Source organism: Condylura cristata, unplaced genomic scaffold (genome assembly GCF_000260355.1).
Source record: "Condylura cristata isolate star-nosed mole 26May11 unplaced genomic scaffold, ConCri1.0 scaffold00024, whole genome shotgun sequence".
NCBI lineage: Eukaryota > Metazoa > Chordata > Mammalia > Eulipotyphla > Talpidae > Condylura > Condylura cristata.
In genome coordinates, this window is record NW_004567125.1 from 1,274,921 (window position 1) to 1,302,261 (window position 27,341).

At 53.5% G+C, this 27,341-nt stretch overlaps 3 protein-coding genes across 4 annotated transcripts in view; 2 read left to right on the forward strand and 1 right to left on the reverse strand.

The window, feature by feature from the left end:
* STYXL1 (serine/threonine/tyrosine interacting-like 1) overlaps positions 1-9,918 on the forward strand; it is a 35,069-nt gene extending 25,151 nt beyond the window's left edge. Inside the window, exons 7-9 of one of the 2 annotated variants that reach the window (XM_004688021.2) lie at positions 2,622-2,719; positions 4,314-4,426; positions 6,261-6,469. In XM_004688021.2, coding sequence (XP_004688078.1) covers positions 2,622-2,719; positions 4,314-4,426; positions 6,261-6,392 — 343 coding nt within the window. In that variant the 3' untranslated portion in view covers positions 6,393-6,469. Of the gene's footprint in view, positions 1-2,621; positions 2,720-4,313; positions 4,427-6,260; positions 6,474-9,864 lie in introns of those variants that run through there. The other variant, XM_012729259.1, reaches the window with a different exon arrangement.
* On the forward strand, positions 8,143-13,564 carry TMEM120A (transmembrane protein 120A). Its single transcript, XM_004688022.2, has 12 exons — positions 8,143-8,350; positions 9,892-10,010; positions 10,238-10,354; positions 11,616-11,675; positions 11,898-11,993; positions 12,071-12,160; positions 12,354-12,419; positions 12,521-12,582; positions 12,681-12,773; positions 12,894-12,958; positions 13,053-13,121; positions 13,205-13,564. The coding sequence occupies exons 1-12, from the start codon at positions 8,270-8,272 to the stop codon at positions 13,316-13,318; spliced, it is 1,032 nt and encodes a 343-aa protein (XP_004688079.1). The 5' UTR covers positions 8,143-8,269; the 3' UTR covers positions 13,319-13,564.
* A 161-nt stretch (positions 13,565-13,725) lies between these two features.
* Positions 13,726-27,341, reverse strand: part of POR (P450 (cytochrome) oxidoreductase) — a 48,937-nt gene continuing 35,321 nt past the window's right edge. Inside the window, exons 3-16 of the mRNA XM_004688279.2 lie at positions 24,958-25,006; positions 21,641-21,769; positions 20,072-20,221; positions 19,433-19,557; positions 18,926-19,015; positions 18,443-18,541; positions 17,665-17,781; positions 17,440-17,558; positions 15,662-15,843; positions 15,361-15,510; positions 14,698-14,968; positions 14,481-14,626; positions 14,315-14,400; positions 13,726-14,217 (exon numbers count right to left, since the gene is read on the reverse strand). Coding sequence (XP_004688336.1) covers positions 14,073-14,217; positions 14,315-14,400; positions 14,481-14,626; positions 14,698-14,968; positions 15,361-15,510; positions 15,662-15,843; positions 17,440-17,558; positions 17,665-17,781; positions 18,443-18,541; positions 18,926-19,015; positions 19,433-19,557; positions 20,072-20,221; positions 21,641-21,769; positions 24,958-25,006 — 1,858 coding nt within the window. The 3' untranslated portion in view covers positions 13,726-14,072. The remainder of the gene's footprint in view (positions 14,218-14,314; positions 14,401-14,480; positions 14,627-14,697; positions 14,969-15,360; positions 15,511-15,661; positions 15,844-17,439; positions 17,559-17,664; positions 17,782-18,442; positions 18,542-18,925; positions 19,016-19,432; positions 19,558-20,071; positions 20,222-21,640; positions 21,770-24,957; positions 25,007-27,341) is intronic.

Sequence of the window (27,341 nt, forward strand, 5' to 3'; positions counted from 1 at the left end):
CTGTGGAAATTGATATAGAATTAAAACTTATATGAAAATGCAAACAGCAAAAATTAGCTGAATATTGAAGAACAACACATGAAAAGACTTCCTTGACCAGATGCCAAGACTTAAAAAACTACAGCAAGTAAAGCATTGTGTTACTAGGGCAAGAGTAGAAAAGTAAACCAATACTTTTTATTCTAAACATTTTATCACTTTAACATTGACATGTTTTGAAATGAATTTTGTATATGGTGCCAGATATGGAAGTGTTCATTGTTAGGGCCTCCATGGTGGCTTAAGGGGTTAAAGCACAGCATTGTGAAGCTATCCGCAGCCACTGCAGCACAAGTTCAATCTCCTGTTTTTCCTGCTGCTCCCCTCAGCATTGTACTTTGTGGATCTGCCTGTCCTGCTCCCCACTATGTCTCTGGTGAATCCTCTCACACTTCTGTACCTCTGGCCTGTACCCCAGTTCTGTATGCATAAATAAATAAGTCAATACTTTTCTATTAAATTGTTTTGGCACCTTTGTTAAAAATCACCCAACCATATGGGTATGAGATTATGTCTGAATTCTTCATTCATTTTTCATTGGCTTGTGCTTTACAACAGTTCCATACTCTTGTTTATTACTGCTTTTTTTTTTTTAAAAGATTTATTTATTTTATTCATACAGAACTGGGGTATAGGCTAGAGATGTGGAAGGACAGAGTGGGGAGCACAACAGGCAGATCAAGAAGTACACTGCTGAGGGGAGCAGCGGGCGGGCCATGAGAGGTCTGCCACACCATGTGGTCACCTCCGGGGCAGGCAGGAATGGAACTGATGCGGAAGTGGCTTGAGCTTCTTAGTGCAGTGCTTTAACCCTCTGCACCACCAGGGAGGGCCTATTACTGCTTTTTAATAAATCTTGAACTCAGGTAATGTTGGCTTTCTAAATTTGTTCTTTTTCTTAGTTGCTTCCCTTGAATTTCCATATAAATTTTAGAATCAGCTCTAGTTTTCTACCAAGTTCCAGCAAGAAGCCTATTAGACTTTTGATTGGGATTGAACTGAGTCCACAGGTCACTTTAGGGAGAATTGAAATCCTACACATAAACACGGTCTATTTCTTCATTGACTTAGTAGGTTTTTAATTTCTCTCAGCATTGTTTTGTTGTCTTTAATATACAGATGTTACATATATTGCATCACATTTTTGCTTATTTTATATTTTCTGATGCAATTATAAATTATAAAATTCAATTTCTGTTGGTTGCTAGTATATAGAAATCCAATTGATTTTTATATATTAACCTTGTATCCTCCAGTCTTCGCCATTCAGATGGTTCATCCATCAAGAAGCTCTCTCCAGCTTCTCAATTCTCCCTGACTCTCTTCCTCAATATTATGTGTAGGTCTTTATCCCGACACCTAGCCAAGTGTTTGTGTATTTGCCTCCCATACCAGACTCAGAGCACCTTGAAGGTAGGCAGGGAGGGGTCTATTTGATTCATCCTGTGTCCACAAGGGTCCAACTCGAGGCCTGGCACATAGTGGGCACTGAGTGAGTGTTGTGAAAAGAATAGATAGATGGATGGGAGGGTGGGTGGTGAATTGTGCTTATATTTGTCACACCAAGTGCTGATGCACAAACTTAATCAGCCTACTTTTGTTTCTGAATATACTGTAACTTTCTGCATGCATAGTGGTCTGCATATAGCTAAGTGTCACCAGTAAACAATAGTTGACGTGACTCATAACATTATGTTTTAGGTCTACAGTATAATGATTTGATATTTGTATAAATTGTGAAATGATTGCCACAATAAGTCTAGTTAGGTTTTCCATCACTCTACATAATCACAAATTTTTTTTCATGCAATGAGAACTTAGCAACTACACTCTTAGTAACTTTAGAATATACAACTGTGTCATTAACTATGGCCCCTACACTGTACATTATATCCTCATAATTTATTTTGTACCCTCTTCACCCATGTTGCCTACCCCACTTGACCAGTCTCTTTAAGTAACACTTTCCAGTGCTTCCTGCATGCCTGGCATTGCTCAGCTCCTTGCAGGCATCTCTCATTAAACATGCCACATGCCTCGTCTTCCTTCTTCCTAGGCCCTTGTTCAAAAAGCTCTAGCCACTCTGATCCTCCCTGTTGTTTCTCAGGATCACTAAATGTACTGTCTCGCAGAGCCTTTGCACTTGCATTCTCTTCTACCGAGGGCACTTTTCTCAGACGATTGCCTGACTGGCTCCTCCACCTCCTTTAAGCCTCTTCTCATGTCACATCCTTAGTAAAACCCTTCCTGACCTCCCTATCTAAAACAGCAATCTCACAACTTTACATCTCTCTCACCTGTTTTCTGAGGTGAAAAAAACATCTTCATCTTTATGTCTGCACCATATTCTCAGAAAGCTCCATATTTTGGTTAATGATAATAATGTCTATTTAGTGAACACTTACTATGTGCCAGGAAGATGGCTAAATGAGAGATTGGTACTTGTTTTCTGAGAGTGTTTCAGTCTTGCCCGTATCTCCTGCATGTGCTCAGCTTCCTCTCTGTTTCTGTGCTGGGGGAAGGACTCCACAGTGGGGCAGTGTTTCAGTCTGTCCAGTTACCAGTGGTTTCCTTCTGTTTAGTTTCAAAGGTGATGCTAACAAGCTTCTGCACATCCATATAGAGGATACTCAGGAAGCGAATATTTCACCATTTTTACGTCACCTCTGTCACTTCATTGGTAAGGAGCTTCTTCTTATCTGGCAGCCTGGGCCCAGGGCAGAGGGTATGTGGCACCTCATCCACATTCCTAGTCCTGATTGTGGCCGCCAGTGCTCAGGAGAGTAAGGTCAGGGCCCAGCACGAGCCTTTCCAGGTGTGGACAAGTCCTGGGACCACCTTTCAGGGACCCTTGGTGATTATGTGGCCATGTTCACCTAGGGAGCTCTGTGCCAACTAGTGCAGCAGATTGTGGCTTGAGCAATCTCTGTTCTGGCCCTGGCTGGACTGATGTGGCCTTTTGGGCCTGGTTGAACCCACCCTGGCCTTACTACACCTATTGGAGGTCTTGAAATGAACTGGATATATGGTTCATGGAGACCTGCTCTGGGCTAGGCTCTGGGGCCCATAGCTCAATCTCACTTCACCCATCCCTGCCTTCCTATCTGATCTGGAGGTGAGTATAGAAGGGAGATTCTAGACCCCTACTATGATAACTATGATGTCTGTGATTCCCAGTTCGTGTGCCCAGCGCCTCTGTATTCTGCTAGCTGCAGCAGTGCTTGTGTGTTGCCTGACTCACTGAGGGTGGGTTTTTCAGACAGTCCCAGGCCTGAGGATTGCTCAACAGGAGCAAGAGCCTGCCAAGGGTGAGGTTGAGTCAGGTCAGCATAGGGCTACTTTCTTGGCACCAACATAGCCCCCCTGTCTGAAGTACTGCATGTAGGGCAGAGGGTGAAATCTTGGTCTAGCCATGCCTCATTTTTCCAGGAGGTTGCAATTCTCATTTGACAAATAGCTGAGACTGAGACTTCCATGTGTCCTACCATAGGATGTCAGGCTCTATGGCATAAAGATGCCCCCTCTTGCAGCCTAGTGACTCTGGGCCAGGCCTTAACTGCTCTGTGCCTCAGTTTCCTTATTTATACAATGAGGCATTGACTTAGTCATCTCTGAGTTCTCCTCCAGTGCTGACAGACTACAGTGATTTACTACTTGGTTGGTATGTTTATCTTCAGTTCTTTAGAGTTACCAGGCCGGACCCAGGGCCCAATTCCTCTGCTCCTCATTGGATGAGACTTGTAGCCTCTGGGGCATTCAATGTGATTCAGCTGACATCTCTCTGCCAGGCACTGGGCTAAGGACACTACAAACCTTATGAGACAAATAAAATTATATTATTCCATTTCCAGATGAGGGAACTGTGACTAAGAGTAACAATTTCAAGTCCTACAGCCAGTGAGTGGCAGAGCCAGGATTTATACTCAGACTGCACTACCTCTGTCAACACCCAAGTGCTTTGCGGGGATGATCCTTTCATCCTAACCAGGGGAGACCAATTTTCTAGGGAGCTTCCTGGGCTGGAAACTTGGAAAGCAAAGGAAAGCCCTTTGCAGAATGATGCTGAGGACACCCAGGTGTCATTTTCTAGAACTGCTGCCAGTTCTGAGGACCCTCATTTGCCAGGCAATGAAAGAGATGTCACATAATTAGCTGAGGACATGGTGTGCTGGTCTGAACTCACTGTTAGACCCACTGAGGCCAGTCATTTTCCAGCTTCCTCATTTTACAGGGAAGAAGGCCATGCATGACCCCACCCTTCCTTCCTTTTGCAGACATTCACCTGGAGCTTGGCTCTGTTATCCTGGTCTTCTCCACTCTGGGTATCAGTCGCAGCTGCGCAGCCGTTATAGCCTACCTCATGCACTCAAGAGAGGAGACCTTAAAGGTGTGCGACCCCTGGCTCAGGCTCATACACAGCCACCTCTGGAGGTGGAAGGAATGGGCCCACCACTGCTTTGAACCCTAACTGGGAGGTGGGAGGGGAAAGGTTCAGGGAGGCAGCTCCAAGTCCAGGGCTTTACTCATTCACCCTACAGCCAAGGGCTGGGTCTCAGTAGTCTAGCTAGAGTTGAGGCTGGGCACACTGGGGGAGGCCCAGAGACTCAGGCTGGGTAAGCACTATCTGCGTGTCCCCACTGCTGTCACTCTGTCCATCAGCATTTGTTGGAGGTTCTGCCTTCTGCTTAGCACAGGATTCAGTAGTGGAATAGCTTCACTGTGTCTCCAAGCCAACCATCTTCTTTTACCTCTGAGGAGAGCAGGGTACAGAGATGGGAAAGAAGCAGAGACCCGTCATTACAAACTCTGTGGGAACTCAAGTTCATGACTCTAAAGGACAGTGCCTTCCATTGTCCCTTGCCCAAAGGGATGGGAGACTCACAGCTCTGTTTTAGGCACTGGATGGTTTTGGCATGCTCGCTGAAGTCATTTGACCACTTATGTGAAGGTTTATTTCTGAGCTGTTTGTTCTGATCCATTGATTTAAATTTCTGTCTTTTTCAGTATCACACTGTTTTATTTTAATTTTGTAGTACCTTCAAAGGTTTGAAATTAGGAAGTGTGAGACCCTTAACTTTTTCTTTTTTCAGGATTGCTTTGGCTATCCAGGGTTCCTTGATACTCCATATGAATTTTAGGGTGGATTTTTCTATTTCTGCCAAAAATGGTGCTGGGATTTTGATAAACCACATTAACTCTATGAACTGCTTTGGTTTGTATTGACATCTTAACAGTATTCATCTTCTAATGGGTGCACATGATGTTTTTCTATTTATTTGTGCTTTTCAGAGTACAAGTTTCTAGTAAGTTTGTTCCTATATATTCTTTTTGATGTTATTGGAAATAGAATCTTTCTCAATTTGTTCATTTTTGGTGATAGATATGCAACTGACTTTGCTGATTATCCTGTACCTTTGCTAAATTCACTTATTACCTCTAATACTGTGTTGTTGTTTTTTTTTTGGTGTAATCTTTAAGATTGTTTAGATATAAGGTCATGTGATCTGCAAACAGATAAGTTTATGCCTTTCTTTTCAATTTGGATGCTTTTACTTTCTTCTTGTGCCTTATTGCTCTGGCTAGGACTTCCAGCACTGTGTTGAATAGAAATGGTGAAAGCTGGCAACCTTGTATTATTCTTGATTTTAGAGGAATAACTTCCAGTTTTTCACCACTAAGTATGACATTATCCATGAGCTGTTCATACATAGCCTTTACTGTGTTGAGGTAGTTTCCATCTATTCCTAGTTTGTTGAGGCACCATTTTGTTGATTTCCTTTTTCTTCTGTTACGTTCCTTCATGTAATTACCCTCCTGTACCTTAGGGAAGAATCCTGAAAGAAGGTAGCTTCAATTTTCTCTCTTCTGATAATTTACCCAGAGTTTTCTGCCCCTTTCCATTCATTTGTGTAATCACAACGCCAACCTTTGATGAGGGGCCACTGTGTCCCACCATGGGCATGGTGCCTTCCTGCTTACAGGAGGTTTCACAATAGTCTTATCTTTATTGGAGCCATCTGAAATAAGAATAATTTCTATCACCATATCAAGAAACAGGTACAAGCCAGTCCCTATGACTCCCTGCCCCAGTGTGTTCAGCCCTTCGGTCTGCTTCTGGTCCCTGAGCAAGGTGTCTCCTGTTCCTTTTGAGCTGGCTCTGATCCATATGGAAAGAGCCCAGGTCCAATCCTAAAGTTTATTTCTTCTGCTTGCATTCATAGAGGTCTTGGGCCCATGTCAAGAAGTGCAAAAACAACATGCGCCCAAGTCGGAACTTGGTGGCTCAGCTGTCACAGTGGGAGCAGATTGTCCTCGGAGACTTCGCCACTGACATCTCTGACCCACTCTACTGATCTCCTCTGTTGCCCAGCTGTGGGTCTTGAAGAACCTCCCCTGGAGACTTCTTGTGGGTGGTGGACCAGTTATGTAACCAGGTTGGTCTAGAAGAAGGCCTTTGCTGCCCGGAGCCCCATGTCAGCCTCCTGCTGTGGTTTTTTTCTAGACTTCTTGTTCACCTCACACAGCAGGTGCATTCTACTCAGACCTCATGAAAACCCCCATCTCTGGGGCACCCTGGACACCCCTGTTGCATTCTTCAGGCTACCCTTGGAGGAGTATCTGGCAGCCCCACACGTCCTTCATGATTTGGATCCTTTAGGGATTGCCTGGGGCCAGGGGGTGCTAGTGCTGCAGGAGTTTCTCCTACCTTGTGTTGATCCACAGGGAGTGTCACAATGCTCACTCAGAAACAGAGGTCATCCAGCGCCAAATATGCCAGGCCTAGCCTTGGCTCAGGTTCTAATCACTACATTCAACAGCTTTGGACACAGGGGTACATCTTTGACTCTGCCACAGTCCCAGCTTTCCTTCTATTCCATCCCTGGCTATTTGTCCAGCTTTGTTTTCCTTGGTCCCCACTCCTTTCTGCCTGAGTTCACCAAGAAGAGACTCCTATTTCTCCCACCCTCCACACTAGATTTGAGATTCCTCAAATCTTTTTTTTTTTTTTAAAGATTTATTTATTTATTCATACAGAACTGGGGTACAAGCCAGAGGCTCAGGGGCGGTGAGAGGCTTCACCAGAAACAGAGTGGGGAGCAGGACAGGCAGATCGACGAAGTACACTGCTGAGGGGAGCAGCGGGCGGGTCAGGAGAGGTCTGCCACGCCATGTGGTCACCTCCGGGGCAGGCGGGAATCGAACTCATGCTGAAGTGGCTTTAGCTTCTCAGTGCTGTGCTTTAACCCGCTGCGCCACCAGGGAGGGCCGATTCCTCAAATCTTAACGAGAGTTTTCATCAGAACACTGCTCCCATTGCTGTCAACACCCATTGAACAGCCCTGGAGTCAGGAGCGGGCACAGAGGCTGATGGACAATTTACCGACGTCTGTCTATGCTCATTCAGCAAACATTCCCTGCCACCTCACTGGGACTGGGGACAGGGACGACCCTCTTCCTGCCTTCTAGGATTCTTAAAAGAGGAGTAGAGAAGCCCTCCCAGTGGAAGTGGGAGCCCTCAAGGAATAGTGGGGTTTCGGGCTACAGGAGTGAGGACTTTCCAGGAAGTGCTGGCGTGACTCAGTCTGAGCTGGAACAGAGCCTGGGATGGCTACAGTGCAAAGGCTGTGTAGGTCAGGGGCCTCCTGGTAGCGAGTGGAGCCACTGGTAAATTTTTGAGGACAGGGTAGGGACTCCCTGTTCTTTAGGTGGCCGTGTGAAGGGGCTGCAGCGGAGAGAGCCTAGAGCTGGGAGACAGGGAGGAGCCTGCTGTGAAACCCCAGGGAGAGAGAAGGCTCAGGATTCCCTCCTTGCAGGTTCCGGAGGAGGAAAGCTGTGAAGGCAGGTGTAACCTCCCTAGGCCTAAAGTCTGGCCGCCAGCTGCACAGATGAGGGCCCTGCTGGCTGCACCACGCAGCTGCCATGCCCGGTGGAGCCCAGGCGAGGGGTCACCACCCCTGCAGCCTTACCCAGGCCTGGAATCGCCCGACTAGCGGCTCGAGGTACACGTGGCCCCGCCCCGGCCCCGCCCCGGGACCGGATTGGCTCAGGCAGGGGGCGGAGCCAGCGCGCTCGGCTCTCCAGGCCTTTCCCCATTGGTGGTCCTGGCGTCTCGAGCCCGGAAGCGGACGGGGGCGGCGGCGGAGGTGGCTGTGGCGGAGGTCCCTGGGACTAGCCGGGGTTGCGGCTCAGTCCTTTACTCGTGGCTGGTCGGGAGCGCGGCCCGGCAGCCATGCAGCCCCCGCCCCCGGGCCCGCTGGGTGACTGCCTGCGGGACTGGGAGGAGCTGCAGCTGGACTTCCAGAGCATCCAGGTGAGCGCCAAAGCGGGCGCCCCTTGTCCCTGAGCCACGTCTCTCTGGCTCGGGGTCAAGGGTCAAGTGGCCCTGGGTCTGGCAGCCGGGAGCTCGGGGTCAGGGGTCGGGGACCCCTGGAGCTGTTTTTGAGGGCGGAGAGGCCTTCAGTCCCGGTGTCGCCAACTCTACACTCCTCTCGGCCCCAAATGAATATCGGGCGGTGGCACCCTAGCCCCGCACTGCTACTGCATCCCCCATGGGACCCCACTAAACTGGGTGGACTTGGCCCTTCAGCCAGGGCCTCAGGAAGAGTCGCCATCCGTCCCATTTCGGGAGGGTGGCCGCCTGAGTCACCTGGCCAGGCCCAGTCTCGAGTCAGCCACTCAGCCAGCACGCCGTGGGCGCTGTCCCGGCTGGGTCAGAACCCCTGCAGTGCTGTCCCCTCATTTGGGCCATGCTGCCTTGGCCCTAGTGCTGCCGCGGCCGCGGTCTTTAAGACCGGCTTCCTCCCCCGTGGGGGCGGGGTCAGCCCAGGTGAAGGACAGCGCCAAAGAAGACCGCTGCTGTGGCTGCTGCGGAGAGTGCGAGTGCGCGCGCCGAGGAGTGGGTTGGGCATTCCCTGCAGGGGCCAACCGCATGCACCTGGCCCGCTTGGCGGCTCCCTGAGCCAAAGGAGGAATTGCCTGCATCTGGCTTGTGTGGGCCAACATTCTGTTCTGTGTGGAAGCTAGGGAGGAGGCTGCAGGCCACCCCTAGCCAGGAGAAGGTAGTGGCAGTGTGTGGGGCAGAGGTGGTACATGCTGGTGCTGAGGGGTGTGTAAGGGCCTTTCCTGGAAATGAGAAACAAGATCTGACCTTTACCTCTCCGGAGCTGCTTTTCCCCGTCTGCTTTGAAGCCAAGCCCGCTGTCCTTAGTGCGTCTCCTCAGAGTTCTGATCAGGTCTTGTCTCCCAGCCTGGCTGCAACTCTTGCCAGGCCTTTCTCAGACCTGCCTAGGTTCCAGGCTGCTGCTGCTGCTTGGGATTCACTCACCAGGGCAAAGTGCTTTGGGAAGCTTGGGCCAAAGGTGCTGGGGGAGGGGTCGAGGGAAAGGCCTTTTACCATGAGGTCCAAGGGCTGAAATTAATCCTGATCACCTGGGAGTGCCCAAGCAGAAGGTACCTTGGACAAGCCCAGCCCCCTGCATTTGCAGGCCAGTTAGGCTGGAGGATCTGAAGGGTGGGGATGGTTTTAGGTAGCCTGCTTGGTCTATGAGGTGAACCTGTAAGGGGGGGGGGGGTAGGGAGGGATGGGAACAACTAGGGATAGACTGAGACAGAAAATTGTCAGGAAACTAGCCTGTTTTTGGGAGAATGGTGCTGTGTGGGCTTCTGGGTTTGCATCATCTTGCCTCCGTAGGGGAGAGCTACCTCAGGGGTGGGCTCTGAACAGGAGCAGCAAGTCCTGTCTCTTGCTCAGCCCCTACCAAGGAGTCCCAGAGAGCCTCTACCCCGACCTCCTGCCCAGCAGAACTCAATGGCAGTTCCACCCAGTCTGCCTTCTCTCCACCTGTTCCCCAGGAGAACCACCGGTTGTACCGCCTGAAGTTGGAGGAGCTGACCAAGCTGCAGAACACTTGTACCAGCTCCATCACTCGGCAAAAGAAGCGGCTCCAGGAGCTGGCTCTTGTTCTGAAGAAGTTAGGATCCCTTCTCCCAATCCCCCATGTTCTCCCTCACCTTTGGCAGGGATGGGGGTCTGACCTGGTGGGATGGTTAGAGTGGAGAGCTGGCACTGAGTCCTTGAGTGTCCCCGAGCATGGCCTCTCCCATCTCTGGGCACCATTTGCCTTCATGGCCCACAGGTGTCAAGTGTGATTCCTGGACCCTCCTGCTCTGACTCTGGCTTCTGTGGCCCCATCTGCAGATGCAAACCTTCCCTCCCAGTGGAGGCAGAGGAGGCCTCGCAGGAGCTGGAGAACCAGATCAAGGAACGCCAAGGCCTCTTCTTTGACATGGAGGCCTATTTGCCCAAGAAGAATGGGTGAGATGCCTACCCCAGCTCTGTTCACAGCTGCCTTGGGGAGGAAGGCTGAAGGTGCAGCTTCCCTCTGCTTGGTCATTTGGTCAGCAAATGTCCCCAGCACTCACTCTGAGATGGTTAAGACAACTCAGGGTGAATGGCTCAGTGACAGTGACAACTCGCCAGGATGGATGCTTTGAGGGGAAGGAGGACAGGGCATGGGTTGAGTTTAGATCCAGCCTCTTGGAGTAGGCAGAGTCTGAGCGAAGTAATTCATGAGTGACACAGACGACACAGCAAGGTGACAGCAAGTCTGGTGGCTGAGTGTGGGGTGGGACTAGTGAATGGAATGTCATGATGAAACCAGAGGGGCCTTGAGACCCCATCGGCAGGGGAGAAAAACAGGTCAACATGTTCTTAGACCTGCTTTAGTCACTGAAGAGGAAGGGCAGCCTTCCTCCTTCATGCTGATGCCTGGGCTGGATGAAAAAAACAACAGAGTACAGGTGGCAAGACAAGCAGAAGAGAGCCAGTTCCAGAAACTGAGGAAGAAAGGAGTGGCCAGGAGCCTCTGATCAGATGGCCCTGGGGTTAAATGTGATCAGGAAAGGTAAATGTTTCCTGAAGTCAGGGTGACCTTGGAGAGAACTGCTCCATGGGAAGGGGGAGGTAGAAGTTGATACTGGGAATGACAGGGCTGAGGAGACAGTCACATTTAGGCAACTTTCTGGAGTTTCACTGTGAGTAGGAGAAACCAGTATGTAGAAATAGTACCTGGAACTTAGCATGAGGGTGGTTTTTGCTTGGGTTTGTGAGTTACTTTGTATGGGAAAGCTTGAGTGTAGCTGCCTGCTGAGAGGTCTCAGAGAATCCAATCAGAGTTCTTAGGGAGGCTGTCAAGGCTCAAGTTTCTCAGAGCGAGCTTAGACACTGGGGTGGGTACTGGTACACGCACAGGTCCATACCTGGGTCGCAAGGCTAGTTGGAGATGAAGGCCCAGCTTCTGTGGGGTGAGAGAGTCAGGCCCTGAGGTGGGGTGGGGAGCTTGGGGGAGAAGTATGGGAGGCAGGGGATGTTGGTTTGACCTGGACACCACTGGTGAGCATGCCAGGAGAAAGGCTGGGAAAGTGTCCCTTGTGGAGTTGGTCTCTAGCATCTCGAGGTCAGAACCCTAAGCCAAGGCCATGGGAAGGCCAGATTGTAGCCTGGCCCATTTGGGGTACTGTCGCCTTTGGCTTCTCTCTGTCAGGGTCCCTCCTTACCCAGTCTCCCCTTCCCCTAGGTTGTACCTGAGCCTAGTTCTGGGCAACGTCAATGTGACACTCCTGAGCAAGCAGGCTAAGTAATTTGTTGTGATGGACTGGGTTTCAGCCCCTCTTCACCTCTGGGCTCCTTTCCTCTGCCCTGCCTCCCTGGCTATGCCTTGAGCTTCAGGGGCTGTTCCCACGCTAGCCCCATGCCCTTCCCCAGAAGTGGGTCCACAGCAGCAGCCTCTCCCCATGGGTGCAGGCGAGGGTGGGCCCTGCCAGCATCCAGCCTGTCCCATGAGTGTGTGCCCACTCAGGTTTGCCTACAAAGACGAGTACGAGAAGTTCAAGCTCTACCTCACCATCATCCTCATTCTCATCTCCTTTACTTGCCGCTTCCTGCTCAACTCCAGGTGGGTGTCCCACTGCTTGGAGTAGACCCTGCATCTCTCCATGCCTTCTGGCACCCACCCTCTGTGCCCTTCCCCAGGGTGACAGATGCTACCTTCAACTTCCTGCTGGTCTGGTATTACTGCACCCTGACCATCCGAGAGAGCATCCTTATCAACAACGGCTCCCGGTGGGTGAAGGCAGAGTCCAGTCCAGGTTGGGGGATGGGAGGGGGAGCCCTGAAACTACCCTGGAACATGGGCGGGGGTGACCACTGAGTAGTGGAACCAGGCTGGGGTACTGGTTTCTTCTTACCTCAGCCCCATTCTGAGTATGGACCTGGGGGCTGAGGAAACCTGACTGACAGCGGCTTCCTGATACAGGATCAAAGGCTGGTGGGTTTTCCATCATTACGTATCCACGTTCCTGTCCGGAGTCATGCTGACGTGGTAAGTGGCCCGGCCTGGGCTCTGAGAGCCTCAGCGAGGGCGTCTGGATGGGGAGCTGGCGTCCTCACACCTGCCTCCTCTGTTTCTGCTTTCTGCCGTAGGCCTGATGGCCTCATGTACCAGAAGTTCCGGAACCAATTCCTGTCCTTCTCCATGTACCAGAGTGAGTGTCTCAGAAGTCCGAGCAGGACTTGCCCACAGGGAGGGGTGGGAAAGGGCCTGGGCCCCAGCCCAGTCTGATGTGGCCCCCGCCCCCCCCAGGCTTTGTGCAGTTCCTGCAGTATTACTACCAGAGCGGCTGCCTGTATCGCCTGCGGGCCTTGGGGGAGAGGCACACCATGGACCTCACTGTGGGTGAGTCAGGCGCGTGGAATCCCGATGGTGGGGATGGGCTGATGTCCTGTTCTCTCCTGGCCCAGTGTTGGGTGTCCCTTCCCCTTGGTTCTTCTGTGCCCTGACTCTTTCTCCCCACAGAGGGTTTCCAGTCCTGGATGTGGCGAGGACTCACCTTCCTGCTGCCCTTTCTGTTCTTTGGACATGTAAGTTGGATCTGTGTGTCCCTGTCTCTTCCTGGCCTTAGGCTCAAGCAGGGACTGGCTTGTGTAATACCCCTTTCTATCCTATCTCCTCCAGTTCTGGCAGCTTTTCAATGCACTAACATTGTTCAACCTGGCCCGGGACCCTGAATGCAAGGAATGGCAGGTGAGCGGGGAACCCTGGAAGAGGTGCTTGGAGGTCCCAACTGTAGCCCCCCACCTAAACCTCGTTCCTTCCCCTGCCCCCAGGTGCTCATGTGTGGCTTCCCCTTCCTCCTCCTCTTCCTCGGCAATTTCTTCACCACCCTGCGGGTTGTGCACCAGAAATTCCACAGTCAGAGGCACGGGAACAAGAATGAATGAGGCTGGGCCTGTCTGTGCCAGCCAGCACGACTCCCTACAGCACCCCCATCCTGGAAGGGGCTTTTGTACCCCACATGTTGTTTGAGGGGGTGGAGGCTTGCCTTTTGATGGGAGGGTCTCTTTTGCTCTCCCTGGGTTTTTGGGCTCCGTGGGCCCTAAAGGCTATGCTGGAGAGGAAGAGCTGGGCCTCTTTCCCCACTCTGGGGAGCTGGGGGCCAGTGGCCTCAATAAAGGAGGAGGCACAGAGGTGGCTGGAGGTGTGTGCTCTTCCCAAGGTTCAGGTATGGGCCTGGTGACCCTCTATACCACCCTGGCACAGCTGTTGGGGGGTCCTGAGCTATGGTCACTCTGGGGTTGGAGTCACATAGTGCCAGGGAAAGACCCCTGCTTAGCAATAACCAGGCAGATACAGAAAACAGGACTTTATTCCAAGGGTGAAAGGTTATTTAAAATTATTTACACTCATTGAAAATCATGTGGAGAGACCAGGCCCCAGCTCAGCTGAGAGAAACGCCCCTGTTCAGCCCCTGAGGTGCTCACAGAGTGTGGGCTGGGGCACCCATAGCCACAAGCCCTGGGGGCTCCGAAGGGCGCATCTGGGACCTGGAGCAGTCTTTGTTATTGGCCCTGCCTGCTGTGGCCAGGCCCAGCAGAAACCACCCAGGAGATGGGCAGAAGGGAGTGAGGAAAATGATTACATGGGCAAGCAAGTCTATAAGGGTGTGATGGGAGGAGCAAGGCAGGCCGGCAACTCCTAGCTCCACACATCCAGGGAGTAGCGGCCCTTGGTCATCAGCTTCTTGATGTAGTCCACAGCCTGGGCATGCTCCATGGCTCCCAGCTCGGTCACGATGTCGTAGAAGGTGTTCTGCACATCCTTTGCCATATTCCGAGCATCCCTATGAACAGGAAAGAGGTGGTCCTGAGTGGTCAGACAAGGCCCCACTCCAGGCAAGCAGACAGGGTGGCCTCGCCCTGCCCCTCTGCCTCACTCACCCACAGACGTAGATGTGGGCACCCTCCTCGTGGATCAGCTTCCACAGGTGCTCCTTGTCCTTCTTCAGTAAGTGCTGCACGTAGACCTGGGGCCAGGGCAGTGCCAGTGAGCTAGGACAGTCCCACAGACACCCCTCCTGGCCAGGGTGGCCCACCACTGCCTCACCTTCTGGGGCTGCTCCCTGGAGAAGGCCACGTTGAGCTGGGTGAGGAAGCCATCCTTGTGGAACTGTGCCAGCTCCTCACGGTACAGGTAGTCCTCATCAGACCGGCGGCAGCCATAGTATAGTAGCGTCTCCCCCACCTCCTTGCCTGGGGCGGCACGGGGCCACGGTCAGTGAAGAACCCCAACCCATCCTAACCCGTCCCTGAAATGCACTCACCCTGCTGTCGCAGCCAGGCCCGCTCCTGGATGAAGCCCATGAAGGGGGCAATCCCCGTGCCGGGGCCGATCATGATGACAGGGGTGGTGGCCTTGAAGGGCAGGCGGAACTGGGACTTGCGCACGAACATGGGGACCAGGGCCCGGCGCCCGTTCTCCCCAGCAGGGTCCTTGGCACGTAGCCAGCTGGTGGCCACACCCTTGTTGATGCGGCCAGCCTTGGTTTCATACTCCACAGCCACAGCGCAGATGTGCACAGAGTTGGGATGGACCTAGACGGAGGTGCCAGTGAGCTCAGCAGCTGCGCCTAGGCCCCTTGCCCCTCTGCCACCCAGCCTGGTTACTCAAGCCGGAGGGCACAGGGATCCTTGCTCAGGGCCCCTTCACACCCCCCAAGGACCCTCAGGGGTCCCTTTCCAGCAGCTGTCCAGACAGCTGCTCACCGTGGGGTGTGAGAACAGTTTAGTGTACTGTCCAGCCTGCTGGATTCGTGGCCTATACAGTCTTATGTGAACTGCCCTGGACATCGGAGCAGAGCTGGGGCTGAGGCTCAGGGCTCCAATGCACCTCCAGAGCTCACACTGTACCTTCTAAGGGGGCCAGGCTTCAAACCTAGGGTCAGCAGCCCCCAACCAGGAAGACACCACTCCAGAGGACGTCCCACCTTAGAAGACGAGGCGATGGAGTAGTAGCGGGCCTGGAGGCGAGGCAGCAGCTCACACAGGTGGTCGATGGGGGGCCGCAGGGACTGGTAGTCCTGCAGGATGGCCAGGATGTGCCTCCGGGCCTCTACCACCCAGTTCAGGTACAGCTCCTGGAAAGACCCAGAACGTGGGGTAAGCTTGGGTGAGGGGACGCTGGGGCCAAGGCTGAATATTGCCCAAGGAGTTTGAAGAATGGTGGCAGGGGTGCTGGCTGGGAGCTGCCCCAAAGCTGGGGTGGTGGCAGTCTGGGTGCAAACTCACCTTGCCCTCGCCAGAGGAGGAGGCCATCTTGCGCAGGTGTTCCTGCTCCGAGGGCTCCGTGGCATACTGAGCCAGCTCGTAGAGCACGTTGGTGCGTGGTGGATTGGTGATGTCCAGGTAGTAGGTGAGGGCCGTACGGTAGGTAGTGGGGCAGGGGAAGGGGTGCTTCTTGTTGGACTCCTCTGCAAGGAAAGGGAAGGCAGGATTTGGGGAGAGTGGCCACCCCCTGTGCATGGTGGGGAAGCCTCAGGCCTGCTCCACAGGAAGCAGGGGTCCCGGCTGGGGCTGGAGAAAGCAGCTCCTCTGGTCCTTCCTCATCAACCTCCTCAGAGGTGGGGTTGCCTGGCACTCACTTGCTCTAAATCTGAGAGAATCTGAGCTCCCCAGGAACCCCTTTGCCTGCAAAATGCTGTTCAGAGAGAGGGGCTGAGACAGAGCTCCCCAAGTATGTCCTACCTGTGGGCTGGGTGCCCAGACTCAGCGTGAATTCCAGGTCAGTTTTAGTGCCTGGTCCCATGTGGAGGCCAATGCTCAGTGCCCATGGGGGTGTCCAGGAGTGCTCTTGGCATGGAGCCCTGCACTTCCCAGGCACTGCTCCTGCCCATCTTTGCTGGGACCTTCTGCTGCACTGGTCACCAGGACACGTACTGAGCCCTCCTGCAATGTGGCAGGACCTGACCCTTGCCTGCGAAGGGTAGCAGAGCAGGAAGCAGCCAGGGGCTGGGCAGAGTGGCACTCCACCTCTCAGGTGTGACTGTGGCTTATGTATTCCTGGGCACAAACAGCCAGGAGGGCTGCTGGGGCCCCGGGAAGAGGGTCTGGAACAGAGGCTCGGTGTTGGGGTTTTGAACTTAACGGAGACGTCAGTTGGTCTGACAAACTATACTTGCGTACAAGTTATACTAGATGTCATCTGGTAGTTTGATGGATTTGCATGAACAGAACACACCTGTGGGTCCAGCATCCCAGAGCCTCCTTGTGTTAGGCCTAGAAACCAGGCCTTGCACCTCACACTACTGGCCATGCAAGCTTGTCTTTTCTGAAGCTACACGTCTCTGAGCAGTGTGGGCAGCAAAGGGCAGCCCGCAGGGCTGAGTCTCCTGGTGTAGGGCAGCGGGGACAGCAAGGGGCACCCCTGAAGGCACAAGGCCTGTGCTTCCCAGAGTGAGAGGGCACTACGGCCGGCAGGACGACTTCTGACGTAAACCGGCTCCTGTTCGTGTTGTTCCCTCAAGGGCTGACTGGAACTAAGGAGAAGGAGCAGCCCATGTGAGGTTCCCAGAGGACAGAGTGAGGCAGGTTGGTGGGACGGGGAGCATGGGGCTCACGGTGAGAGGCTCAGGCAGAGAGCCCCACCTCCACCATGGTTAGGGCCCCCTGCACTCTGAACCCCGGATGTACCCAGAGCACTGGTAGGGTTGCATCTTACCGGAGAGGAGAGAAAGGCCCTGGAGCAAGGAGAGGGCAGCCCCAGGCCTCAGAGGCCCCTCCTGGTGGAGCCAGGCCTGGGACCAGAGCCCCAGCCTGCAGCTCCCTCAGCCCGTAAGGTGCTGTGCTAGTGAGGCGTGGGGGGCCCAAGGGAGAGGCCTGGATCTTACAGCTACTTTCACTTCTTGCCCCAAATTTGCTCCAGAACTTGTAGCCATGGCGTTTGGGGTGGGAGGGCATCTCAGGCACCAGGCTTTGGGCCTACGCAGAAACTCGCTGACTGTTCTTGCCAAGAGGCCAAAGCTGGGTCAGGAGGCTGGAGGGACAGTGGCCTTGTGTCCAGGACTCACCATCGAGATTGTTCAGGGACATGACAACATCCAGGTCGGCACCCAGGATCTCGCCAAGCTGGTTGACCAGTGCAGAGTCATTAGCTGGGTAAACAGCCACATGGTCCCCAGATTCATACCTAGAGGGCAGGAGACGCAAGCTCAGGAAGAGGGTGGACAGCCTGCACTACCTACGGGTCAGGAGGCTCTGAGTGAGGGTTTGGGGAGGGGTGCCGTGGCTGGTACCTGATTTTGGAATCTGAGATGTCTAATTCCAGGTGCATGAGGTGTCGCTCAGTTCCCTGGTTCAGCTTCCGGTTGGTGGTGACTGCAGCCAAGAATGGATTCTTGGCGTCAAAGGGGCTGGTGGGGAAGAGAACTGTTCAGGGTTGGCCAGGTCTTCAGTCCGGACCGCCCTACCCCCAGGGGACCTTCTGGTTACACAACGCACAGGGAGCCACAGAGCTGTGCTCCGCGGCCCAGGGAACGTCTGAACCACAGAAAGGCTCTCCCAGCCCAGTCCAAGGTGGTGCTCCCAAAAGAGCCACAAGGGGACTTTCCTGAATGACTCTAGCTGGAGTCCGGACAGCACCCCAGCAAAGCAGGCAGGGGCCCGACAGAAACAGTGTTTTTGGACAGAAAGTCCAAACACTGAGGCCAATTTTAAAGGAATTGAGCCCTTTTGTCAAAGTTCAACCTAGACCCAGAGTCAAACTTACAATACCGTGGTCCATGAACTGGAGTTACCCTGGCCCAAGGCATTTGCAGAGCAAAGTGTCGGGGCCAACTGAGTATCACCTGAGCAGGTGCCAGTCTTCCCAAGGCTGTGTCCTGGACTACAGGCCTGCCCCTCCCCCCACTCTGGGCCTTGAACTTTCCTGTAACAGTGGAGATGAAAATATGGGTGCCCCCACTGGCGCCCACTGGCAAGGAAGCCTGAGGGATGGGGCCTGCAGAGACCAGGCTGCCAGCTGTCTGCTGCCTTCAGGCCTCGGGACACAGGGCTGTCATGCACTCTACTCACGGCTTCTGGTTCTCATAGCTCTTCAGACGGCCCATTTCACCCATGTACACCTTGGCCATGTCTATGTCCTTGTGGATCACAAGCTCATACTGGCGAATGCTGGAAAGGGGAGATAGCATGAGGCCGGGGCGAGGAAGTGAGAGTGGGCCCCCAGGGAGAAGGGTGGCCGCCCCAGGCAGGGTAACTGAGGAGACAAAGGGGGACGTGGAAGAACACAAGGAGGGGGAGCAGGTGGGCACCCTGGGCAGGGGGGTTAAGTAGGTGGGGCCAGGCCACTTTGAGAGCAACGGGTGGCACTATAGCTGGGTGCCAAGCTGTTGCCCTATGCCTAGGGCAGCCTTAAGCATCTTAGCTGAGACCTGTGCTTCTCCTGCACTTTGAGCTCAGCCAGCCTGTCATCCCCATGGCCATTGCACAGGGCCAGAACTCCACCCTTGAGAGGTGCTCCCAATGCCGCCCACCCCATCTTCGGGCACACCTCACCTAGACTCCTCTCCAGTCGCTTCCACCCCAAAGTGTTCGCACACTGCCGGCCAGAACTGCTCTCGCCAAGTGATGAAATCCTCTTCCAGGCTGGGGAGAGGAGGGAGTGAGCCAGAACCAGGGAGCCCAAGGGGGCCACAAGATCCACTAGGTGTAGACCAACAGCCTAGGCACGAGATGGGCTGCCAGACCAGCTTGGAGCTCTCCCCTGGCACCCTCCCCAAGCCCTAGTGCTCATTTCATGTTGGCCTACTCAGTGAGGTCAGCCCAAGGCATCAGGAAGGCTCTAGAATGTCTATACTAACCATAGGAGGGACTATCTGAGCTGGCCAGCTGCAAGGGTGTAGACGGACAGAGGTTTGCTCAGGAGGAGCAACTCCCCCCAGCCCTGGTGGTGCCTGTCACAGAGGTCCAGTACACACATGGCTTCACTCCCCTCCTGACACATGAAAGCCGGGACCGGGTCCGGAAGGTGGCCTGAGTCCCGGGGTTGGTTGGGACACTTACTTCCCATCATCGTCACCCATCCCCAGCTCAAAGATCCGCTGGGCGCCGAGCTGTTCCAGCCGCTTGTCTACATACTTGCCCATGGCATTGAAGTGCTCATAGGTCTTGTTCCCAAGGCCAAACACCTGCATGGAAAAGGTGGGTCTGAGACCAGCCCAGGGAGTGGGCTTCCTGCAGTGCTGGCCCAGCCACTGGACAGCATCCTTGGTCCTCTACCCGTCAGATGCTGAAAGCCACGAGGAGCAGCTGGCCACTGCTGCCCCTGGAAGTGGCTCTGTTAGGTGGCCTGTAGCCCAGGACCCCCTCCACACCAGCCTCTGACCTGCTGGCTACCCACCCAGTGGAACAGCACCTGACCTGTCCATATTTCTTGCCTCATCTTTGGCAAGAAGTTTCCCCTGGAGCAGGTGGGGTTGGGGTCATAGGAGAAATAGCTCTCAGTGCTGGGGCCCAGGCAAGAGCAGGTCCCCTCATGAACACCTCTCTTGGGGTTCCTTGCCAGACTGCAGTCAATACCTCTTGCTGACCTGGCTACTCAGCATGAGGAGAGCAGGAGTCCTTCCCTAGAGCCCCAGGGGAAGGCACCACAGGCTGCCACGAGCCCATGAGAAGCTACTGGGAGAAGACAGGGTGACTCACCGCATACTTGACCCCAGAGAGATCTACATCTGCCTCCTGGAGCCAGTCATAGAAGTCCTGGGCGTTGTCGGTGGGATCCCCCTCGCCGTAGGTGGCCATACAGAACACGGCCAGCGAGTTGTCTATCTGTGGGAGGCTGCTCAGGTCAGCCTGAAGAGACAAGGACAGCCCACTTGCTGACTACGATCGTGGCAGGAGGTCAGGTCTGAGCAGATGGGATGCCCTGCCTCAGGCAGCTGCTAACCAGGGAATGGCAGGTGTGGTGGGGCAGAGGGAACAACTCCACCTGTCTGGGAGGTGCACAGTGGGGCTGGCAGTCAAACTCGGGGAGCAGGACAGTTAGGTTCAAGTGGCTGGGGATGTGTTCCAAGAGTAAGGAACAGCAGCATGAAGTGCACAGGCTGGGATCCCGGCCACTAGGTGGCACTCAAAACGTGGCTCCTCTGCTGTGGCCTCCCATCTCCTCACTAATTCTGACAACTGCTCGCAGACTCAAAGCCCAGGTCTGGAGAGGGATGGGTGGCCGTGGGGGATGGTGTGGATAGGGGGGCAGGGGGGGACAGGACAGTTTGGGAGATGGCATGGCAGGTGAGGAAGGAGCTGGCGCTTGGGAGTCAGTCGTTCAGAGGAAGAATATGGGGCTGGTTGGAGCCGTAAGAACAGCAAGGCAAACTCAGGTCTCAGGAGGTGGGGAGGGAGCTCTCTGGGGGGTTCTTCCCAGCACCACCTGCACCCTACCGGCCTTTTCCCCTCCTGGGTGTCAGTTCACTGCCTCCACCTGGGGCCCTGGCCTAGCTGTCCGGACCCAGAAACAGGCAAGCTGATTGCCGGACATTCCTAGCAGAATGAGCAAGATGGGCCTGGGGGAGCAAGGAGCGTGACTGTCCACACAGCCCTTGGACAGGGTCGGGATGTTGAGACCGGGTCTTGCAGATAGTTTCTCAGTGCCCCACAGAGCAACTGTAAAGAACAGTTGGGAGGAAGAGGGGCAGGGGGTCCTCCAGCAAAGAGGGGCCTTCGCCAGTTTTCAAGCTCTCTGGTAGCCCCTCACCTCTCCCAGCTATCTTCTTCCCATGGGTCCTGTCCCTTCCACCCAACCCCTGCTCTGGCCCAGACCAGAGGTAATAAAAGCCTGTTTCAGAGCCTGGCTGAAGGGTTCCTGAAGATGATTCATCCTCCCCTGTGACAGGAAAGGCGCTGACCCAGAGTTCAGCAGGTGGGCAGAGACCTAGTGCCCTGGCTCTCTTGCCACTGCAACTTGAGGTGGGGCAGAAAGAGAGCAGAGTTCCTTCCCTGCTCTGTGAGACCGTTCTGAGCCACACCCAATCCCTTTGTTCTTTCTGCTGGACCTGTCCAGCCCTGGTGGAGCCCACAGCATAGGGGCACAGAAGTCCAGTGTGAGCAGTGCTGTGGTTCATCTGGGCACCTGGCTACCAGGACAAATGACAGGAGAAGCCCATTCCTGTCTGTCCTTTTGGCAACTCAGCCCTTAAAGCATCCCCAGGATTAAGACACGTCTTCCTTATGCTGCTGGAAGAGCCAGGAAGAAGGGGCCAGGTGAAAGCTCACCAAGTCATACTCCTCAGGGTCTGCGGCCAGGCCCCGCATCCCATAGCGGTGGGCGTCCTTTGATAAGCGATTGGCAAACTCTTCAGCAGTTCCTGTCTGAGAGCCGTAGAATACGACGATATTCCTGCCCTAGGGAAGGCCAGACACAAGGAGTCAGTAAAGGGCCAATTCACTGGGGGGGTTACAGAGGACATGGGAATCCTCTTTCCTTTCTGCTTTAGGTTATTTCTAAGTCACTGTGGGGCTAGCATCTCACAGCACTAATGACTACAGCCATCAAGGTAATCTTACATGCTGCCCAAGGTCACTTTTGGCAGACAATGACACTTGAAAATGTAACAAATTATTCAGTAACCAAACAGTATGTAAAGTGTTGTCCAATTTTGTTACAGGTATTATGTTTTGTTTTGTTTTGTTTTTTAAAAGATTTTTTTACTCAGGAGAGGTCTGCCGCGCCATGTGGGATACCTCCCTGGCCTGGGATCGAACTCATGAAGTGGCTGCTTCTCATGTCATAGTGCTGTGCTTTTAAACCTGTTGCACCACCAGGGAAGGCCCAGGTGTTAATGTGTTTTTTAATAAACATACCTGCACAAAGAAAAAAGACTGACAAGAAAGGAATACACCAAGAATCTCTAAATGGGGATTTAGGGGTCTGTTTTTCTAGATGATCTACAAGTGAGAGGTATTCATTATAAAAACCTAGACAACAGGGAAAAGTACTATGGAACAGCTTACTCTTGATAGTGTTCTGTGCCTTTTACAGCAGCTACTGAAAAGCACAAACTCTATTCCATGGACTCCCTTGCAGCTAGGGATTGCAGGAAGCTAGGATGTGCTTGCAAAACCTGCAGGTGAGCCTTTCAACAGGCCACCTTCTAGCCTCTTCCCCAGACATGCAGCTTCTCTGCAGTGGTGGCCCAGCACCCAGCCCCCAGAACAGTCTCTGAGTTTTGCATTGAGCACTAGCTGATACAGGTACCCAGAACTAAGGAAAACATGGATTACAATTAAAGTATTCTCATACTTCCTAGACTTCATGAATTTTCTACAAATTGTTTTTAAATCATCCCCCCCCCAAAAAAAAACGTATTTTAAATAATCGCCCTTACTACTTCATAAAGGGGGGGAAATGCTAAAGAAACCAGGTTAAAGGTATAAATTAAGATTATAAAATAATAGTTAAAAATTTATAGTAGCATTAAAAAAAATAAACTTTATAAGGAAACACTCAAGACACTACCTAGTGATAAAGGACTCAACCAGAAAGGCACACTGATTTTCATAGGAAGGAAGACTCAACATACGAGAAGCCAGTTCTCCTTGTATTACAGAGATGTAATATGATCCTAAGAAAGATCTGAACTGTTTTTTTCTCCTCAACAAACTGATCCTAAAAGTCAGGGGGAAAAAAAAGTATGTGAAAAGTATGACTCCATACACCAGAACATTAACCTGGCGACAAAAAGGAGAAGCACTGGTCACACTGTAAGATGGATGAACCCTCGACACACCAGGCTCAGCGACACAGAAGGCCACAAAGCGGACGAGCCGTCTCTGGGACCCAGGCAGACAAAAGGCAGAATGGGAGGGGGTCGCTAGTGGGTGCAGGTGACGCGACGTCCTAGGCTGGCTGTGGTGATAGGTTATGGGCTGCTACAACTATGCAAAAAAGTGCTGAAATGCACATCCCTGAGCATATACTGTACGGTATGTGAATTTTATCTCAAAAAAAGGTGTTACCCCTAGTCACTAGACACAAAGGAAATACCAGCCAGGACAAGTGCAGAGTGAGAGCTCTGGGAGGGCATGGGGCAGTGCCCGGTTCTGCTGGAGAATGATGAATGTAAAAGCCTAGGAAGTAAAACAGCGTAATCTGCGTGCAGCAGCTGCCCACACATCAGAGTAGGAGAATATGGAGAGAGGCCCAAGCACACGTGTGAAAGGGGTGTGAGGAAGCCGGGGGTGGGGGGTGTTGTTGGGGAAGGGCCGAGTCAGCACAGGGACATGGGACAGTTACACAACAGGACAGCCACGCACCACACCTCACATCTCACACCAGGGTAAACTGAAAAATCCAACTTTAAATATGGAAAAGGAGACTGGAGAAAACACAGAATTCCTCTCCTGAATGAAGAGCACCTTTCCAAAGGTGACTCAAAGTCCAGGAGTCATAAAAGAAATCATAGGATGGACTGTGAGACTTTTTACATGGCCCAGCAAACATGATAAGCTCAGTCAAAGGACAAACTATTAACTAGGAAGCTACTTTTATTTCCTATCACAGATGAGGACTCAATCTCCCAAATAATTTTAAGGAGTTCCTCAATTTGAATGAAGAATCCATTAAAAAAAAAATGCCATGGTAACACGATAGTCTGCTTCCCCTCACATCCATTAAAACACACACACACACACACACACACACACACAGAACTACAAAGAGATGCCGTTTTTAAATCCAGAGAGCGGGCCAGATGTTAGACTTTGGAAACAGACTGCCGGCAAAGCAGCTTCTCGCACTGCATGTATGCCCTGGCGTGGCCCTGCCAGGAGTCTCCCACCTCGCCTCAGATGCGAGCACCTCACGATGGAGAACGCCTGGCCGGCACCGCACCTGTAAGCAGACAGCAACCTACGTGCTCACGGCAGCACTGTTTCAAGAGCTACGTAGGCGTGCAGGCGTGGCTAACATGCAGCCCACAGGGTGAGGCGGGGTCTCTGCGTGGCTGTGGGAGGCTCTCCCAGACATAGCATTAAGTACGAATCACCAAGGTCTTTAAAAGCGTGCGATACAGGGGTATAGGAGTGTACACGCACAGTAACATGGCACCTTTTGTGTTTTAGAAAAGTGTAGCATGACATTTGTATTCGTCTTTGTTTGCATGGGCATAAGGAGGCTCTAGTACGAGCTGCCAAACACCAAAAACAGCAGTGAGGAGTGTCAGGACCAGGCGAAAGGCTTTCCTTGGACGTTTCTTCTTATTGTGACCACTGCAATGGGTCCCTTGCCGTAAAACTGATTGCTGAGACCAGCATACCGCGCCTGAAGAGCCAAAGCAGTGCCGTGGGCAGCTGGCCTGGGTGGGAGGGTCACTTCGTACAGCCTGGTTTGTTCAAGCAGGAAATACTTAAAAAAGGAGAGAGCGTGTCTCGGCAACAGCAGGGGAGCTCGGGCTCTGGACAGACTGGAATGGGGGTGCCCGGGCCATGTCCCCTCGCCGCCTCCTGTCCAGGAGAGCTGGCCTCGCCCGGGCGCCCCTGCATCCACCCAGCCAAGACTTGCTGGGAAAGCACAGACAAGAGAGAAAACTCACCGTCTTCTTCATCTTTTCCACAAAACTGCTGTCTTTCACTGATGAGGTCCTGAAAAACAAAAGCGCCAGTGGGCACGGGTGCGTGGGGATGCCCCAGGTCATGGGGACCCCGTCGCAGCTGCCTCTGCTCCAACATTTCCAAATTTGGATGTTTCCATGTGATTTTTATAACTAAAAAGTCGATTTTATTGTTTAGAAAGGGGGGCAGCTCAAGGTTCTAGAACAGGAAGAGACTGGAATACAGCTGTGACGGCCGGGTGGGGAGGCGCCTTCAAGACAACACGGATGCGCGCCTGCCCTCCCCGAAAGGAGGTCGGGAGGAGAATCACAGAGATGCCGGGCTGTCCTCTCCTAGGGCTGCACAGCTGGTTGTGTTGCGGTTTCTGTGGTTTGTTTTTGCTAATTTTTATCCCCACTCCCACACGGTCTTTCTCCTACAGCGAACACACAGGGCTATTGTCATCAGATTGTAAAATCTACTTTTTATGTTAAGAAATGTGGTATATGGCTTCTGATAGACTGATTCTGAAGGCCCTAACAAGGATGTAATAGCAAACCTTGAGCAAAGGGAGCTGAGTCAGCAAATACATCCTGAAGGAGAGGGTGGGGAACGCCTACCACGGTGTCCCTCCCCCAAGTGTGGCCCGCCAGTGCCCTCGCCCACAATGTCCTTCCCTCTTTTCCACAAACTCTTACTATTCCTCAGTGTAAAAGATCCTTGGCAGAGCACCTCCCCCTGCCCCCAAAAGTAGGCGCCCTCTTCAAGGTGCCCACACCTCCATCCAGATGCCAGCTCAATGGGTGTGCCCACTGGCTCCTGACTCTTCTCAAAGGTCCAAGAAGCTCCAGCTGGAGAAGGTGGAGATGTCTCTAGACCTGCTGAAGCGGCAGGGGACACAGGCACCTCCCATGAGTGCCAGGCCGCTGGCCTCCAGCCACGGACCAAGCGTGCAGCCCGGGTGGGCGGGCACTGGGCCAACTCAAGGACGGTGACTAAGCCAGGCGATCTTTGCCTCCCAGGGCTGAGGGCCTGGATGGAAAAGATGAGCCCTAAGGACAGCAGTGGCAGTGGGAGAGGCCACACACCAGCAGCAGGTGCTTGGGGTCAAATCCCGGTTCTGCCACCAAGGTGGGCTGTGACTGGGCAAGCACTAGCTGCTCCTGAGGCCTCAAGCTCTGCTCTCTGACAACCCCACATCTCGACCTCTGCAGTCTCCCCAGGGCACCTGAAACCTGGTAGGCGCTGAAGGACAAAGGGGTGTTCTCTAGAAGAACAAAGGTGTTCGGCCACTCTGACTTCACAGGCGGCTGGTGGCACCGGGTAGTGTGTGCTAAGACCAATGGATGGGTCCAAAGAAACCAGGAAAGGCCTCTCAGAAGAGCCTTGATTCTGAAACAGGAAAGAGCTCCCAAGAAGAAAAGTATGGGAACCAGGCATTGAGGGGCTTCTGGGTGGGGCGCCCACCCAGCAGTCAGGGGTGCATGTGGGAGGTGGCCTTGGGGTGGCTTCCTGAGGCAGCTGCCAGAGCAGGTACCCCAGGCTGATGGCCCTGGGCGGAGGTGGAGGCCTCTGGTCATGTCCAGGTGGAACGTCAGAGGGCGAACATGGCACTGCCCTCCCAGCCCCAAAGTTAGGGTCCCCCCAAAAAGCATGGGTACTTCTTAAGGGAGTCCCTTCATAGCTTCAGGCCCTGGGGCAGGGAAGGACGCTCCCACTCTCTTCCAGGGGCTTCAGGGGTAGTTTCCAAATATCCCTGGTAGACTGGGGTCCGTGAGGGAGAAAAGGGAAGCTCTAGGAGAGGTGGGTCTTCAGTCACTGTCCCAACACACTGCTGCTGCCTGAGGTCCCTACGGAGAGAGCAGGAACCCGCCTCCCTACCCACACAGCTGGGGGGGATCGCCCGCACACATGGGCTGGCCTTCTCCGCCACGGCCTCATGCTGGCGCCTGCACACAGCTCACTTTTGCAGGGTAGAGTCGGGGAACGGGACCTTCTGGGTGTCAGCAGCATCCGTGCCCGGCTGATTCCCCAGGACCATCCCAACTCTGCTGGTCAGCTCCCCTCAGCACCCTCTTCCTGCCTCTAGGGCACCCCTGCCAGGAAAGCAGCTCTGTCCACTAGGGCATGGTACCAGGCGTCCCCTTGCCCAAGGGACTAGAGCAGTCTAACAGGGACACTGTCTGGAACTGACCTTCTCGGTGTGGGCTCGTCCCGCGGAGATGAGTACATGCACCCCATGGTTTCTCACTTCCCATTCCAGGACTCAGGGGGAAAGGCAGGTCGTGGCTCTCTCTGGGGGCCAGCGGCTGCCAAGCCCTATTCCATCCATGCCTCTGCGGGGCCCTGGGGCTGTTCTCTCTGATGGCGCCCCGGCTCCTGGTCC

Excerpts from the sequence above, each read along its gene's own strand:
- TMEM120A (XM_004688022.2), top strand. The coding sequence starts at position 8,270 with ATGCAGCCCCCGCCCCCGGGCCCGCTGGGTGACTGCCTGCGGGACTGG. Across the intron at positions 12,774-12,893 it reads CACCATGGACCTCACTGTGG|AGGGTTTCCAGTCCTGGATG; the intron begins GTGAGTCAGGCG and ends TTCTCCCCACAG. Across the intron at positions 13,122-13,204 it reads CTGAATGCAAGGAATGGCAG|GTGCTCATGTGTGGCTTCCC; the intron begins GTGAGCGGGGAA and ends CCCTGCCCCCAG.